Below are 16,118 nucleotides of genomic sequence, written 5' to 3'. Positions count from 1 at the left end.
GTTGTACAAATGATTTTAGTATATTCTGGATTTCTAATTGAGTCAAACTGTGGATATAATTTATATAATATTGTACAGAAACCACATCTCAATTTCAAAAACAAACTATGGACCTATATTTCAGTTATCTTGTTATTTACTCTCCTCGTATCTAAGTCTCTGCCTCCCTCCCTCCCTTCATTCTTTCCATTTCTTTTCTTTCTGTGGTTACTTGCTGTACTTCAGGAGGGTTCTCTACTCTGATCAAATTTATAAATTTCTTTCTTCAGGAAAGGGTTAGGGGGGCCTGCTCCATGGCAATGGTTGCTTCACCTGGTGCAACGATCCCAGGCTTAAGCTGCATTTGAATTAACCTCTTTGCTGCACCACAGGATTGGAGTTTTGTACTCTAACCATGAGTGCAGAACCTTTAAAAAAAAAAAAAAAAAAGACACAACAGGTGGTGCTGCAAAAGCATGCTGGGCCCATAACCCAGAGAGGTTGGCTGACTTAACATCCTCTCTGCTATGGCTTTTTTCTGCCATGCAGGTTTCTTTCTCTTATTTCTCTCATACAAATTTCCTCAGTTATTCTGGACTTCTAGCCATGTACATCACCCCTGATGTGGACATTCTGGGTAGTTATAAGGGCAAGTACCACGGTCCAGCAGCCGGCCTCACAGGTAGCTCAGATACCACCTGCCAAACACAATGAAACCCATGGCAAGTCACGCAGGGGGCACAGCCAATGAATCATTCTCTTAGGGACAAGAGCCTCAGAGTGGGAAGAGATAGCAACATCCAAAAAAGAACACAGAGCAGAGCAGGCCGAAGTGCAAGCCTGCCAGCAGTTGGTGGTTCCATCCCAAGCAGCCTCTGCCACGTCACGGAACCTGTTAGACAAGAGCAATTAGCTAAGTGACCAGGTGACCTGTCTTAGATGGACAATCTTGTTCATGCCCAGCTGTACTAACTGCCTCCTAGTCACTCTGTTGGTGGCAGGATTCATGCCCTGGGGTAATGCAGTAGCTGAACATGTGACACCTTACACTGGACAGATGAGATCTACATAAGCTTACCAGTAATGTCTATTCACAGGCCAGGTGAGAAGACACGACACCACCATCCAAGGGTCACACAGGTTATCATGCTTGGGAACAAAGGAAAAACCAGGGATTGTGGGAAATGGCTCTGTAGTATGCAGAGGGTGCAGCAAAGTTTCTGTGAGAAGATGGGAATGGTTTTTCAGAATAATTTTGTGGGCTGGTAGGAAAGTGAAACTTGCCACTGAGGGGAAACCAAGAACTGGTCCACCAGATAAACAAGGAGGACTGTCTGACTACAGTGACCTGGGGGAGAAGAATAGGGAGGGAAACCTGCAGTTAGGCTATCAAAGGTCTTCTTAGTTTCAGATGTGAAGAGACTCTATTACACTGGGCCTTAATTTCAAGCCACAGTTGCTATAATTTAAAGTATTCTGAAGACTGTAAAAACAACCCAAATGTTCATTAGTGATTATTATAGCTGCAGGGCAGAAACATATGTTCAGTGCAGAAACAAGATGTAAAGTAAAATAAAGTTAAAATAAAAAAAATAAAAAATTAAAAAAAAAAGAAACAAGATGTTATAATGAGAAGTAAGTAATTAAGTAATTTCAAAAGAAGATAATAAGGCTTAGAAAAGCAGAAAGCTGTACTTGAAAATATGCCTTAGTGGTTGACAATATATGATTTCTAAGAATGCATTCCCTACCCTACCCTACCCCCACCATGGAAAAACTGGTACTGAATCATGTGAGTTTCAAATTCTGTAAATATATAAGAAAGTAATATGTGGCAGGGTTGTCTATTTAATACACTCCATTTTTTCGAGCAGTTTTAGGGCTACAGAAAAAATGAGCAGAAAGCACAGAGTTCCTATATACCCCTTTACCTCTACCTCCCTCCACACTTTTCCCTTATTAATACCGAGCATTAATGTGGTACATTTGTTATAATTGATGAACCAATACTGATACATTTTTACAACTGAAGTCCATGGTTTACATTAGGGTTGACCCGTTGTGTTTTACACTTTATAGGTGTGTTTTACACTCTGTAGGTGTGTTTTACACTTTGTATGTTTTGACAAATGAATGACATGTATCCACTATTGTAATATCCTACAGGATGGTCTCACTATCCTAAAAATTGTCTGTAATCCACCTATTCATCCCTCTGTCCTTCACCCTGAACACTTGGAAGCCACTTATTTTTTTAGTGTGTCCACAGTTTTGCCTTTATCAGACTCCATTACGGTTGGAATTATACAGTATAAAACCTTTTCAGATTGACTTGTTTCATTTAGCCATATGCATCTAAGGTTCTTCTGTATCTCTGTTACTTGATAGCTCCTTTCATCACCTGCCTGAGCATCATACTCGGTAACCTTTCTGTAACTGTTTTCTAGTGTCAGGAGAATTTTTTGTTGCTGATTCTCTGGAATTTTCTACGTAGACAATCATGTTATCTGTGAACATCAATAGTTTTATCTCTTCCTTCCAAATCTGTTGTACCTTTTATTTCCCTTACTTATCTTGCAGCATTAGCTAGGACTTCTTGAAGGTTGCAAAAAAGGTATGGTTATAGGCACCTCCTTGCCTTGCTCTTTATCTTACTGGAAAAGCATCAAGTTTCTCATCATTAAGTATGATGTCAGCTATAGGATTTTTATAGATTTTTTTTACCAAGTTGAAAAGTTCCTGTATTCCTCACTTACTGTTTTTTTTTTTTAATTACCATGAATGGATGTTAAGATTTTTTGAAATTTTTTCTGCATCTACAGATATGATCATATATTTCTTCTTTAGCCTGCTGATATGATGGGCTACATTAATTATTAAATGTTGGACTAGCCTTGCATACCTGGATAAATCCCACTTGATCATGTTATGTAATTCTTTTTATACACTGTTGGATTCAATTTGCAAGCATATTGTTGAGGATTTCTATATATTTATTAATGAGATCCTGGTCTGTACCTTGGCTTTCTTGTAATGTCTTTCAGTGGCTTTACAACTAGGGTAATGCTGGCTTCAAAGAATAAGTAAAAGCTCTGCTTTTACATTCTGTAAGATACTGTAGAGAACTGATGCTATTTCTTCCTTAATTTGGTAGAATTCATCAGTAAAAACATCTGGGCCCAATACTTTCTGCTTTGGAAGATTAAAAATTGATCAATTTCTTGAGACATATGCCTATTTAGATTTATCCTTCTCTGAGTTTTGGCAGATTGTTTCTTTCAAGGAATTGGCCCATTTCATTTAGGTTATAAAATCCGCGGGTACAGAGCTGTCCATAACATTCCTTTATAACCCTTTTGATGCCAAAGGGATCACAGTTATGGCTCTGTTTCATTCCTGATGTTAGCAATTTGTATCTTCTCTTTTTCTAGCTAACCTGAGTAGAGATTTATCAATTTTATTGACCTGCTCTAATAACCAGCTTTTGGTTTTATTGATTTTTCTCCATTGGTGTCCTGTTTTCAATTATTCTGATATCTGCCTAAGTTCTCATTATTTTGTTTTTGTATAATTTGGACTTAATTTGCTCTTCTTTTTCTAGTTTCCTACCACAGAAGCTTGGACTCTGTATATAATCTAAGATCACTAGATCGTATAATCTTACGTTACTAGCTTAATGTAATTGTTTACATAATCTGATCATATAATTTAGTATATCACCTCTACCCTATTAATAAAAGCACTGCTCTAGTTCCATTCTGGCCATGCTGCAGCCTCAGTCTTCCTCCTCAGAGAGACAACAGTCATTAAGGGCCCAGATCTCAGGGTACATCAGACCCTTGAATTTACAGTCTAATTTATAGCCCTGAGTGTTGTCTAATCTGAAACTTCCTTCCTGGATCCTGTCTTGGAAAGCAGTTGCTTACTCAGGGTCTGGATAAATTTAGGCTGAAGGCTAGAGTATTTACATATGTATACTCAAGGCACATCATGGTCTTCAATAAGCTATGGGTGAAAGAGAAGGTGTAATAGGACCAGGGCCTAGATATCCCCATGCAGAGAATACATTTTATTGAATGTTTAGTTATTTTGATTTATAAGTTTTAAAAGGTTAGACATGAGCTTTGTGTGCCTCCTTTTAAACTGTTGCTCCAGGCCTTATACACAAGGGAAATGTGCCTAATGTTGTAACAACTGCTAAACCAGGAGTATCTATTTTCTATTCACAATTATGTTAAGTTCCATTTTGTGTAAGAAACATATAGTTTATGTAATGTACATACCTAAGTCCTGTGAACTTAAGGGATGCTTCACTGGTGTTTGATGCTTCTGCCCTAATTATTCAATTTATCTCTGCTTTTAAAAAGATTCATATTTAAATGGTTGCCAGGATTATGACAGCACAACGGCTATGATTATTAATAATTAATAATATTAACTTCCTGTGGTGAGATCCTGATTCCTTTGTAATCTTCATGTAATACAAACTCTGGATTCCTTTTTGATTTTATAACATGTGTTGAAGGTTACTCAAATATATAAACCAAAAAATTTCATAGAAATGCACAGACAAACATAAAGATTACATGTAAACACTAGTGAAATCTGAATAAAGTCTATATCTGACTTAGTAGTAGGGTACCATCAATTTCCTGTTAGGGCTATTAATATCTTTATGTAATTAGAGTATGTTATGTAATTATTATTAGAAGCAGCTTTGTAAAGGGCACATCAGAATTCTATGCACTATTATTACTGCAACTTATTTTGAGCCTATTTTTACTATTCTTTTTAGTCTGTAAAGCTTTACATTGCACAATATGTATCTATAAATTACAGTGTTTCCTAAAAATAACCATAGCATCAAAACCAAAACACAAATTCTAGCTTTTGAAGTTATATTACCTCTAAAGAAAATTGTCAATTCGTAAGTCTCAAATGGACAGATTTCTCCCCTATATAAATTCTGATATAACCTAGTATTTTTGTTAGAACTTCACAAAATCAAAATCTGTGAGGTTTTATGCCAGTACATGACATTCAGTGGAATATTATCTCTTAACAAGACTGCCCTATACTTGCTGCAGTCTAGAAATTGGTCCTATGTCATTTTAATGTTATTAAACATTCAGGACATCAACAGAGCTTTCTCCATAGTGTGAATTCTCTGAAATGGAGTAGGTGCTGAATTGTGGCTCAACATTTCTAATATTCACTTCAGTCATAAGGTTTTTCTCCTATGTGTGTTCGCTGATGTACAATAAGGTTTGACTTCTGAGAAAAGGTTTTCTGACATGTGTTACATTCATAGGGCTTCTCCCCTGTGTGTGATCTATGATGTTTAGCGAGGTCTGATTTACGGTAAAAAATTTTCCCACATTCATTACATTGACAAGACTTCTCTCCTGTGTGAGCCCTGTGATGTACCGTGAGTGATGATTTGTGGCTAAAGGATTTCCCACATTCATTACATTCATAGGGCTTTTCTCCTGTGTGCTTCCTCTGATGCAGAGTAAGTCCTGACTTCACACAAAAAGATTTTCCACATTCATTACATTTATAGGGCTTTTCTTCTATGTGTGTTCTCTGATGCACAATCAGAGCTGACTTATGGCAGAAAGCCTTTCCACACTCACTGCATTCATAGGGTTTCTCCCCTATGTGAATTCTCTGGTGCTGAGTGAGCTGTGATTTCTGGCAGAAGGTTTTCCCACATTCATTGCACTCATAGGGCTTCTCCCCTGTATGTGTTCTATTATGTTTTGTTAGGTAAGATTTATTATAGAAGATTTTTCCACATTCATGACATTCATATGGTTTCTCCCCTGTATGGATTCTAAAGTGTTGAGATAGGGTTGACTTATGGCTGAAAAATTTCCCACACTCAGGGCATGCAAACGGTTTCTCTCCTGTGTGAGTTCTCTGATGTACTGTGAGGTCAGACTTCAAGCAGAAGGTTTTCCCACATTTGTAACATTCATAAGGTTTCAAACCTGTATGAATGATCTGATGCCTGGTAAGTACTGACTTGTGGTAGAAAGTTTTCCCACATGCATTACATTCATAGGGTTTATCTCCTATGTGAGTTCTCTGATGTTGTGTGAGATGTGACTTCTGACAGAAAGACTTCCCACACTCAGGACATTCAAAGGGTTTCTCGCCTGTATGAGTTCTCTGATGTACTGTAAGGTGTGAATTCATACAAAAAGATTTCCCACATTCATAACATTCATAGGGTTTTAGTCCTGTATGTGTTCTCTGATGTTTAGTGAGGTCTGACTTCTGATAAAAAGTTTTCCCACATGCGTTACACTGATAGGGTTTCTCCCCCGTATGTGTTCTCTGGTGTAATGTGAGGGCTGACTTGTGGCTGAATGCTTTCCTACATTCACTGCATTCATACGGTTTCTCCCCTGTGTGTGACCTCTGATGTTTAGTGAGGTTTGATTTCTCCCAGAAAGTTTTTCCACACTCATTACATTGAAAGTTTTTCTCTCCTGTGTGAATCCTCTGATGTCGAGTGAGGTGTGACTTCTCCCAAAAAACTTTCCCACATTCATTACATTCAAAGTGCTTTTCTCCTTTACAAGTTTTCTGAAGCTGTGAGAGGTAGAACTTCCTCCTGAAATTATTCTCACTTTCACCATATTCACAGTGTTTCAAATGTGCCCCATGATGTTTTAAAAGAGAGGATTTCACACATAAGGATTTCCCACAATCACCAAATTCATAGTGATTTTCCTTTGAGGGAGTTGTCTGATGGAATAAGGATGAGCTATCACAGAATCTTCTCCCATATTCATCATAGGCACAGTCATTCTCTTCAGTGATCTCTGTCTTGTATGTACTGAGTACTACCTTTTCATTGAAGGATTCTCGATGTATGTTATATTCAAAATTTTGCTCTAAAGTTTGAATCTTCTCAAGCTGAACAGAATCCTCATTATGACTGACAATTTTTCCACTTTTAAAATATGCATTTTTTTCTCTAGTATGAGTTTTCTCATGTTTAATACTGAGTAGCAATTTTCCACAGGCATTAAATTCATCAGTTGTTTTCCCCAAAGAGTTTTTCTTATCGATAACCAATTCTGAAATATAGTTGAAGCTCATTCCACATGAGTCACACTGACAGAGTATTTTTCTGTAAGGAAAAGAATCTGTGTCCAACTCAAGTGACTTTCCTAGTACATTACCTCGTTCTTTAGTAAGCCTTTTGTTATTGATCAATACAACTTCCCATACATGTTTAGGCTGGTTTTCTTGGCTCCTTTCTTTCATGTGATCAGTTTTCCAGACTTCTAGAAACAAGAAAAATTTATCTCACCATATGAAAATCAACACATTTCTTATGGAATGAGACCTACCTACAAATGCCCTACTTTGCCGGTAGCTGATTTTGATTTGTTATTTAGTCTCCAGGGATGAAGGTAACTGTAAGTATGTTGATTTTTCTATTTCTAGAGTTTCAGGTGAAAAAACAAAAACAACAAAGAAACAGCCCAGAATAGTGGAAAAGGAAGAGCAAACTGTTTTTAGAAAACATACATTTGGTTTTGAGACATTCCTCAGTATGTCTGAGGAGTAAGAGCAACTGTTTAAATCCGAACCTCTCCATGATTTCTCCAGAACACTTATGGTTAAATATAAGGAGAGAAAATAAAATTACCAACAACACATTACTTGGGCACAACTACAGAATACTATTAACTTCAAATCACCATTAAGTAAGTAAATGAATATTCAAATACAAAAGAATCTGAGATTAGAGTTTCAATTTTCATAGGTATGCAGAAAGTCAGTTGAAGACTGATTCTCTGCATATCACATATTACCTTGTGTTATAAATCCATGTAAAAGATGAGACAGAGAACTTAGAGATGATTAAACACAAATATCACAGTAATCCAAGACTATGCCCCAATCAGTAATGCTGAAGAAGCTGAAGTTGAACAGTTCTATGAAGACCTACAAGACGTTCTAGAAATAACACCCAAAAAAAGATGTCCTGTTCATTATAGGGGACTGGAATGCAAAAGTAGGAAGTCAAGAGATTCCTGGAGTAACAGGCAAATTTGGCCTTGGAGCACAAAATGAAGCAGGGCAAAAACTAACAGAATTTTACCAAGGGAATGCACTGGTCACAGCAAACACCCTCTTCCAATGACACAAGAGAGGACTACACATGGACATCACCAGATGGTCAATACCAAATAAGACTGACTATATTCTTTGCAGTCAAAGGTGGAGAAGCTCTATACAGTCAGCAAAAGCAAGACTGGAAGGTGCCTGTGGATCACATCATGAATGCTTTATTGCCAAATTTAGACTTAAATTGAAGACAGTAGGGAAAACCACTAGACCATTCAGTTCAGTCACTCAGCGTGTCAGACTCTTTGCAACCCCATGAACTGCAGCACGCCAGGGCTCCCGGTCCATTACCAATTCCCAGAGTTCGCTCAAACTTACGTCCATTGAGTCAGTGATGCCATCCAGCCATCTCATCCTCTGTCGTCCCCTTTTCCTCCTGCCCCTAATCCCTCGCAGCATCAGAGTCTTTTCCAATGAGTCAACTCTTCGCATGAGGTGGCGAAAGTACTTGAGTTTCAGCTTTAGCATCATTCCTTCCAAAGAACACCCAGGACTGATCTCCTTTAGAATGGACTGGTTGGATCTCCTTGCAGTCCAAGGGACTCTCAAGAGTCTTCTCCAACGCCACTGTTCAAAAGCATCATTTCTTCAGCGCTCAGCTGTCTTCACAGTCCAACTCTCACATTCATACATGACCACTGGAAAAACCATAGCCTTGACTAGATGGACTTTTCTTGGCCAAGTAATGTCTCTGCTTTTCAATATGCTGTCTAGGTTGGTCATAAGTTTCCTTCCAAAGAGTAAGCGTTTTTTAATTTCATGGCTGCAGTCACCATCTGCAGTGATTTTGGAGTCCAAAAAAATAAAGTCTGACACTGTTTCCACTATTTCTTCATCTATTTCCCATGAAGTGATAGGAAGAGATGCCATGATCTTAGTTTTCTGAATGTTGACCTTTAAGCCAACTTTTTCACTCTCCTCTTTCACTTTCATCAAGAGGCTCTTTAGTTCTTCTTCACTTTCTGCCATAAGAGTGGAGTCATCTGCATATCTGAGGTTATTGAGATTTCTCCTGGCAATCTTGATTCCAGCTTGTGCTTCTTCCAGCCCAGCGTTTCTCATGATGTACTCTGCATATAAGTTAAATAAGCAGGGTGACAATATACAACCTTGACGTACTCCTTTTCCTATTTGGAACCAGTCTGTTGTTCCATGTCCAGTTCTAACTGTTGCTTCCTGACCTGCATACAGGTTTCTCAAGAGGCAGGGCAGGTGGTCTGGTATTCCCATTTGTTTCAGAATTTTCCACAGTTTACTGTGACCATTCAGATATGACCTAAATCAAATCCCTTATGATTATACAGAAGTGACAAATAGATTCAAAGGGTTAGATCTGATAGAGTGCCTGAAGAACTATGGACAGAGGTTCACTGTATAGGAGGCAGGGATTAAGACCATCCCCAAGAAAAATAAATGCAAAAAAGCAAAATGGCTGTCTGAGGAGGCCTTACAAATAGCTGATAAGAGAATTGAAAGGCAAAGGAGAAAAAGAAAGGTATACACATTTGAATGCAGAATTCCAAAGAACAGCACAGAGAGACAAGAAAGCCTTCCTCAGTGATCAATGCAAAGAAACAGAGGAAACAACAGAATGGGAAAGACTAGAGATCTCTTCAAGAAAATCAGAGATACCAAGGGAACATTTCATGCAAAGATGAGCACAATAAGGACAGAAATGGTATGGGCCTAACAGAAGAAGAATATATTAATAAGAGGTGGCAAGGACACAAAGAAGAACTATATACAAAAAAGATGATGGTGTGATCACTCACTGAGAGCCTGATATCCTGGAGTGCAAAGTCAAGTGGGCCTTAGGAAGCATCACTACGAACAGAGATAGTGCAGGTGATGGAATTCCAGATGAGCTATTTCAAATCCTAAAACATGATGCTGTGAAAAGTGCTGCACTCAACATGCCAGCAAATTTGGAAAACTCAGGAATGGCCACAGGACTGGAAGAGATCAGTTTTCATTCCAAACCCAAAGAAAGGCAGTGCCAAAGAATTTTCAAACTGCTGCACAATTGCACTCACTTCACATGCTAGCAAAATAATGCTCAAAATTCTCCAAGTCAGGCTTCAACAGTATGGGAACTGTGAACTTACAGATGTTGAAGCTGGATTTAGAAAAGGCAGAGGAGCCAGAGATTAAATTGCCAACATCTGTTACATCATCGAAAAAGCAAGAGAGTTCCAGAAAAACATCTACTTCTACTTTACTGACCACACCAACGCATTTGACTGTGTGGATCACAACAAACTGTTCAAAATTCTTAAAAGAGATGGGAATACCAGACCACCTTACCTGCCTCCTGAGAAATACGTATGCAGGTCAAGAAGCAACAGTTAGAACTGGACATGGAACAACAGACTCATTCCAAGTCAGGAAAGGAATACGTCAAGGCTGTATATTGTCACCCACCCTACTTATTTACCTTATAGGCAGAGTACATCATGAGAAATGCTGGACTGGAAAAAGCACAAGCTGGAATCAAGATTTCCAAGAGAAATATCAATAATCTCAGATATGCAGATGTTACCACATTTATGGCAGAAAGCAAAGAAGAACTAAAGAGCCTCTTGATGAAAGTAAAAGAGGAGAGTGAAAATGTTAGCTTAAAACTCAACATTCAGAAAACTAAGATCATGGCATCCAGTCCCATCACCTCATGGCAAACAGATGGGGAAACAATGGAAACAGTGACAGCCTTTCTTTTCTTGGGCTCCAAAATCACTGCAGATGGTGAATGCAGCCATGAAATCAAAAGACACTCACTTCTTGGAAGAAAAGCTATGACAAACCTAGACAGCATATTAAAAAAGAGATATTACTCTGCCAACAAAGGTCCATCTAGTCAGAAGCTATGGTTTTTCCAGCAGTCACGTATGGATGTGAGAGTTGGATCGTAAAGAAACCTGAGCGCCAAAGACGTGGTGTTGGAGAAGACTCTTGAGAATCCCTTGGACTGCAAGGAGAGCAAACTAATTAGTCCTAAAGGAAATCAGTCCTGAATATTCACTGGAAGGACTGATGCTGAAGCTGAAACTCCAATGCTTTGGCCACGAGATGTGAAGAACTGACTCACTGGAAAAGACCCAGATGCTGGGAAAGATTGAAGGCTGGATGAGAAGGGGACAAGAGAGGATGAGATGGTTGGGTGGCATCACTGATTCGATCATATGAGTTTGAGCAAGCAAGCTTGGTGATGGACAGGGAAGCCTGGCGTTTTGCAGTCCATGGGGTTGCAAAGAGTCAGACGTGACTGAGCAACTGAACTGAACCACAAATAAAATTACTCCTAGAAAGCAAAAGTTCCACTGTCAGTGGGAAAATATTGAATGATATCTCAGTTCTGATAAAGGTCAGACTACTAGGAAACCGAAATGAACGGACCTGGAATAATGAGCAACTAAGGAGGCAAGAGTTGGTAAAAATGGTAAAAAAGACCAAATGACTTCAGGAGTTAAATTGCAAAGAATCTGATAAAGACTGAATTACTTCCCTCCTCCCAAATTCATATGTTGAAGTCTTAATCCCCAACATGGCTGTACTTGGAGACAGAACTTTATAGGAAGTAGTTAAGGTTAAATGAGTTCATAAAGGTAGAGCACAAATCCAGTGGAAATGTTATCCTTATTAGAATGAGGCAAGGACACCAGAGTTCACTTGCTCTTCATGTGCTGCAGAGAAAAGGCCATGTGAGGACAGTGAAAAGGTGCTGTCCACAAGCTGAGGAAAGAGGCCTCACCAGAAACGAATGCTGCTGGCACCTTCATCTTGAACAACTAGCCTCCAGTACTGTGAGAAAATGCATTTTTGCTCTGTAAGCCGCCCAGTCTATGGTATTTTGTTAGAGCAGCCCAAGCATACTAATAGACCAAAGAGAAAACAGACTTGAGTGAAAATGTCATAAATGGCAACAAAAAAGGCATTAAAGCAGCAAAAATAATAACCAAAGACTAAACAAAAACAAAAAGAAAAAGAAAGAAAGAATGCGTAGACTCTGGATTTAAAAAGATAGTCTAAATGCTGGTGGGAATATAAGTTGGTGCAGACACTACAGAAAACAGTTAAGAAGGTTTCTCAAAAAGCTAAAAATAGAGCTGCCATATGATTCAGCAATCCCACTGCTGGGAATATATCCAGACAAAACCGTAATTCAAAAAGATAAATGCACTGCTACGCTCATAGCAGTGCTAAGACATGGAAACAACCTAATGTGCATCAGTTGATGAATGGATAGAGAAGATGCGGTACAGACGTATGATGGGATACTGATGATGCTAACGCTAAGTCACTTCCGTCATGTCCAACTCTGTGTAACCCCATAGACGGCAGCCCACCAGGCTCCCTCGTCCCTGGGATTCTCCAAGCAAGAACACTGGAGTGGGTTGCCATTGATGGGATACTACTCAACCATAAAAAAGAATGAAATAGTGCAATTTGCAGCAACATGGATGCACCTAGAGATTATCACACTAAGTGAAGTAAGTCAGACACAGCAAGACAAATACCACACAATGTCACCTATATGTGGAATCTAATATATAATGCAAATGAACTTAACTACAAAAGAGAAACAGACTCACAGACATAGAGAACAGACTTCTGGTTGCCAAGAGTGAGGGAGAGTGGGCAGGGATGAAGTTTGTGGTTAGCAGGTGCAAATTATTATATATAGAGTGGGTAACAACAAGGTCCTACTATACAGCACAGGGAACTATATTCAATATTCTGTGAAAAACCATAATGGAAAAGAGTATTAAAAAATGTTTATATACATAACTGAATCACTTTGCTGTATAGTCACAAAACAACACTGTAAATCAACTGTATTTTAATGTAAAAATAGATTTAAAAATACAGAAAAGCAAATGGAAAAAAAATAAACTTGTAATTTCACCACCCAGAAAAGTAGTAGGAGCAAAAATATAATAAATAAAAACAAGATTGTATGTATGATTGTAGTCTTTAAAGAGAAAGAATAAAAAATAATGGGATGAATCTAAAGTTAAAAACTATAATCTAAGAAAAGGTTTCCCTAGTGGCTCAGTCAGTAAAGAATCTGTCTGCAATGTGGGAGGACCTGGGTTCGATCCCTCAGTTGGGAAGATAACCTAGAGGAGGGCATGGCAGCCCACTCCAGTATTCTTGCCTGGAGAATCCCCATGAACAGAGGAACCTGGAAAGCTGCAGTCCATGGGGTCGCAAAGAGTTGGACACAACTGAGTGACTACGCATACACACAGCACAATCTAAGAAAACCATACAAAGATAAAAGACCTAATCTACATATTCAAAAGGACCACCATGAACTTGGAATGATTGAGTTGGAAAAGTCCTCTCTAAGACATACGTTAATAAAACTAAAAGGAAGAAAAATCCTCTGGACATAAAGACTTATGTCTCAACAAAAACTAACATGGAGGTTTGGCCATAGACTTCGTCAATAAACAAAGCAAAGCTCGGTGGAGCATCATATTTTAGAAAACAAAGTGGGCTTTATCATTTATTTAAAGTAGCAAGGCTATGTAAAAAGGTTTAGATAGTCACAAAGTTAGGTAACAGTGTAATCACAAAACCTTCTAGAAGTGCAAAAACTTAGAGCAACCAAGATCTTTCAGGAAACACTGGGAGAAAAACAGAACAGTAAATACATTTAACTGTAGATCTAAGACCAAAATAAAGATGAAAAGAAGAACAGAAGAATAATATATAAATGTTATATATTCTAATGAAGCAGAAATAATGTAATTTAATAACTGCAGGAAACAGGAGAGAAAAAAGCAGGAAATAAGAATAAACTCACAAATAGCCATGTACATAATGAAGACTTCCAGATGTTGAAGACTTCCTGATGGTGGATTTAGAAGAGGCAGAGGAACCAGAGATCAAATTGCCAACATTTGCTGGATGATAAAAAAGAGCAAGAGAATTCCAGAAAAACATCTACTTCTGCTTCACTGACTATGCTAAAGCCTTTGACTGTGGATCACAACCAACCGTAGAAAATTCTTAGGGAATACCAGACCATTTCACCTGCTTCCTGAGAAGTCTGTATGCAGGTCAAGAATCAGACGTGGAACAATGGACTGGTTCCAAATTGGGAAAGGAGTACATCAAGACCGTATGTTGTCACCCTGCTTATTTAACTTATATGCAGAGTACATCATGCAAAATGCCAGGCTGGATGAAGTATAAGCTGGAAACAAGACTGCTGGGAGAAGTATCAATAAGCTCAGATATATACCACCATAATGGCAGAAAGCGAAGAAAAACTAAAGAGCTTCTTGATGAAGGTGAAAGAGAGTGAAAAAGCTGGCTTAAACCTCAACATTCAAGAAACCAAGATCATGGCATCCGGTCCCATTACTTCATGGCAAATAGATGGGGAAACAATGGAAACAGTGACAGACTTTCTTTTCTTGGGATCCAAAAATCACTGCAGATTATGCCTGCAGCCATGAAATTAAAAGATGCTTGATTCTTAGAAGAAAAACTACAACCAACCTAGAGTGTATTAAAAAGCAGAGACCTTTGCCAACAAAGGTCTGTATAGTCAAAGCTATGGTTTTTTCAGTCATCATGTACGGATGTGACAGTTGGGACCATAAAGAAGGCTGGGCACCAAAGAGTTGATGCTTCTGAACTATGGTTTTGGAGAAGACTTTTGAGAGTCCCCTGGACTGCAAGGAGATCAAACCTGTCAATTCTAAAGGAAATCAACTCTGAATATTCATCGGAGCGACTGATGCTAAAGCTGAAGCTCTGATACTTTGGCCAAAGAATGTGAAGAGCCAACTCATTAGAAAAGACCTTAATGCTGGGAAAGATGGAAGACAGGAGGAGAAGGGGACAACAAAGGATGAGATGGTTAGACAGCATCACTGACTCAATGGACATGAGTCTGACCAACCTCCAGGAGATGGTGAAGGACAGGGAAGCCTGGTGTGCTGCAGTCCATGGGGTTGAAAATTGTGGAACATGACTGAGCGACTGAACAACAAAATTTTATTAAAGTATGTCTTAAGACTATTCTAGGTACATTTTCCCAGGTTTCTAGTGGTCTCTTTGAATATGTGAAATAGGTCTTCTTTTATTTTTGCAGTTTTCTTAGCTCAGAAGTTAAAGAAACAGAAAGCCAAAAATTGAACAAATTAAGTAAAAAGGCTGGTTCTTTGAAAAAATTCACAAAAAAGGCAAATCACTGACTAATCTAATCAACAAGTGGGGGAAATCACAACTACACAAAATAAGAAATGATAAGGGAGAAGCAATCATTGAAACAAGGTGTATTATCTTAATAGGCTATTTTTGCACAACTTGCTACAAATACATTTGGAAGAGAAGAATAAATAATTTCTTGGGAAAATATAACTTATCAAAATATACCCTGGTAGAGACAGAAAATATAAACAGAAAAAATGTCCACATAAGCTAAAGAAAATAGCAAGTTTGTCTAAGCAGCAGAATGAGCACCTCTAAAATTTTGATCTAGATTCACGAATTGTTGAAGTTTTGCAGCCATGCTTTATCTTTCTCTACATAAAGCCTTCTTAAACATTAACTATTTTAAATTCAAATATCATGATCCATTACTCCAAATACGTCAGCATTCTATCTTCTAAGAATAAAATATGGATATGGTCACATTCAAGGAAATTATACCCTGATAATATATGTTATACAGGCCATTCAGGAAGAGCAGCATCTCTGAAAATATTACGTGCTTCTCACCTATATAAATCCCTTCCTTTCACTGTAAAATTCTCCAAAGGTAGAGTGTTTAATGAAAGAGGTTTAATCAAAAATCTTTCTTTAAAAAATCTCCGTACATTCTGAAATTTACCAATGTTTCTTTGACTTGTTTTTTCACTGTTTCCTAAATTCATCCACACTGTTGCACATAGATACACGATTCCCCTATTTGATGGATAGTCTGGTTGACTATCTAGTTTTTCTGTTATTACGAACAATATAGACATTCC

The 16,118-nt window shown here is 38.2% G+C and overlaps 1 protein-coding gene across 2 annotated transcripts in view; it reads right to left on the bottom strand.

Moving 5' to 3' along the window:
- Positions 1-1,955: 1,955 nt before the first annotated feature.
- The window catches only part of LOC138430005 (zinc finger protein 33B-like), a 40,755-nt gene continuing 26,592 nt past the window's right edge, over positions 1,956-16,118 (bottom strand). Inside the window, exon 5 of one of the 2 annotated variants that reach the window (XM_069571621.1) lies at positions 1,956-7,280. In XM_069571621.1, the coding sequence (XP_069427722.1) occupies positions 5,197-7,280 (2,084 nt within the window). In that variant the 3' untranslated portion in view covers positions 1,956-5,196. The remainder of the gene's footprint in view (positions 7,281-16,118) is intronic. The other variant, XM_069571622.1, reaches the window with a different exon arrangement.

This window comes from Ovis canadensis, chromosome 25 (assembly GCF_042477335.2).
Source record: "Ovis canadensis isolate MfBH-ARS-UI-01 breed Bighorn chromosome 25, ARS-UI_OviCan_v2, whole genome shotgun sequence".
Classification (NCBI taxonomy): Eukaryota; Metazoa; Chordata; class Mammalia; order Artiodactyla; family Bovidae; genus Ovis; species Ovis canadensis.
This window is presented reverse-complemented; position numbering and strand designations above follow the sequence as displayed.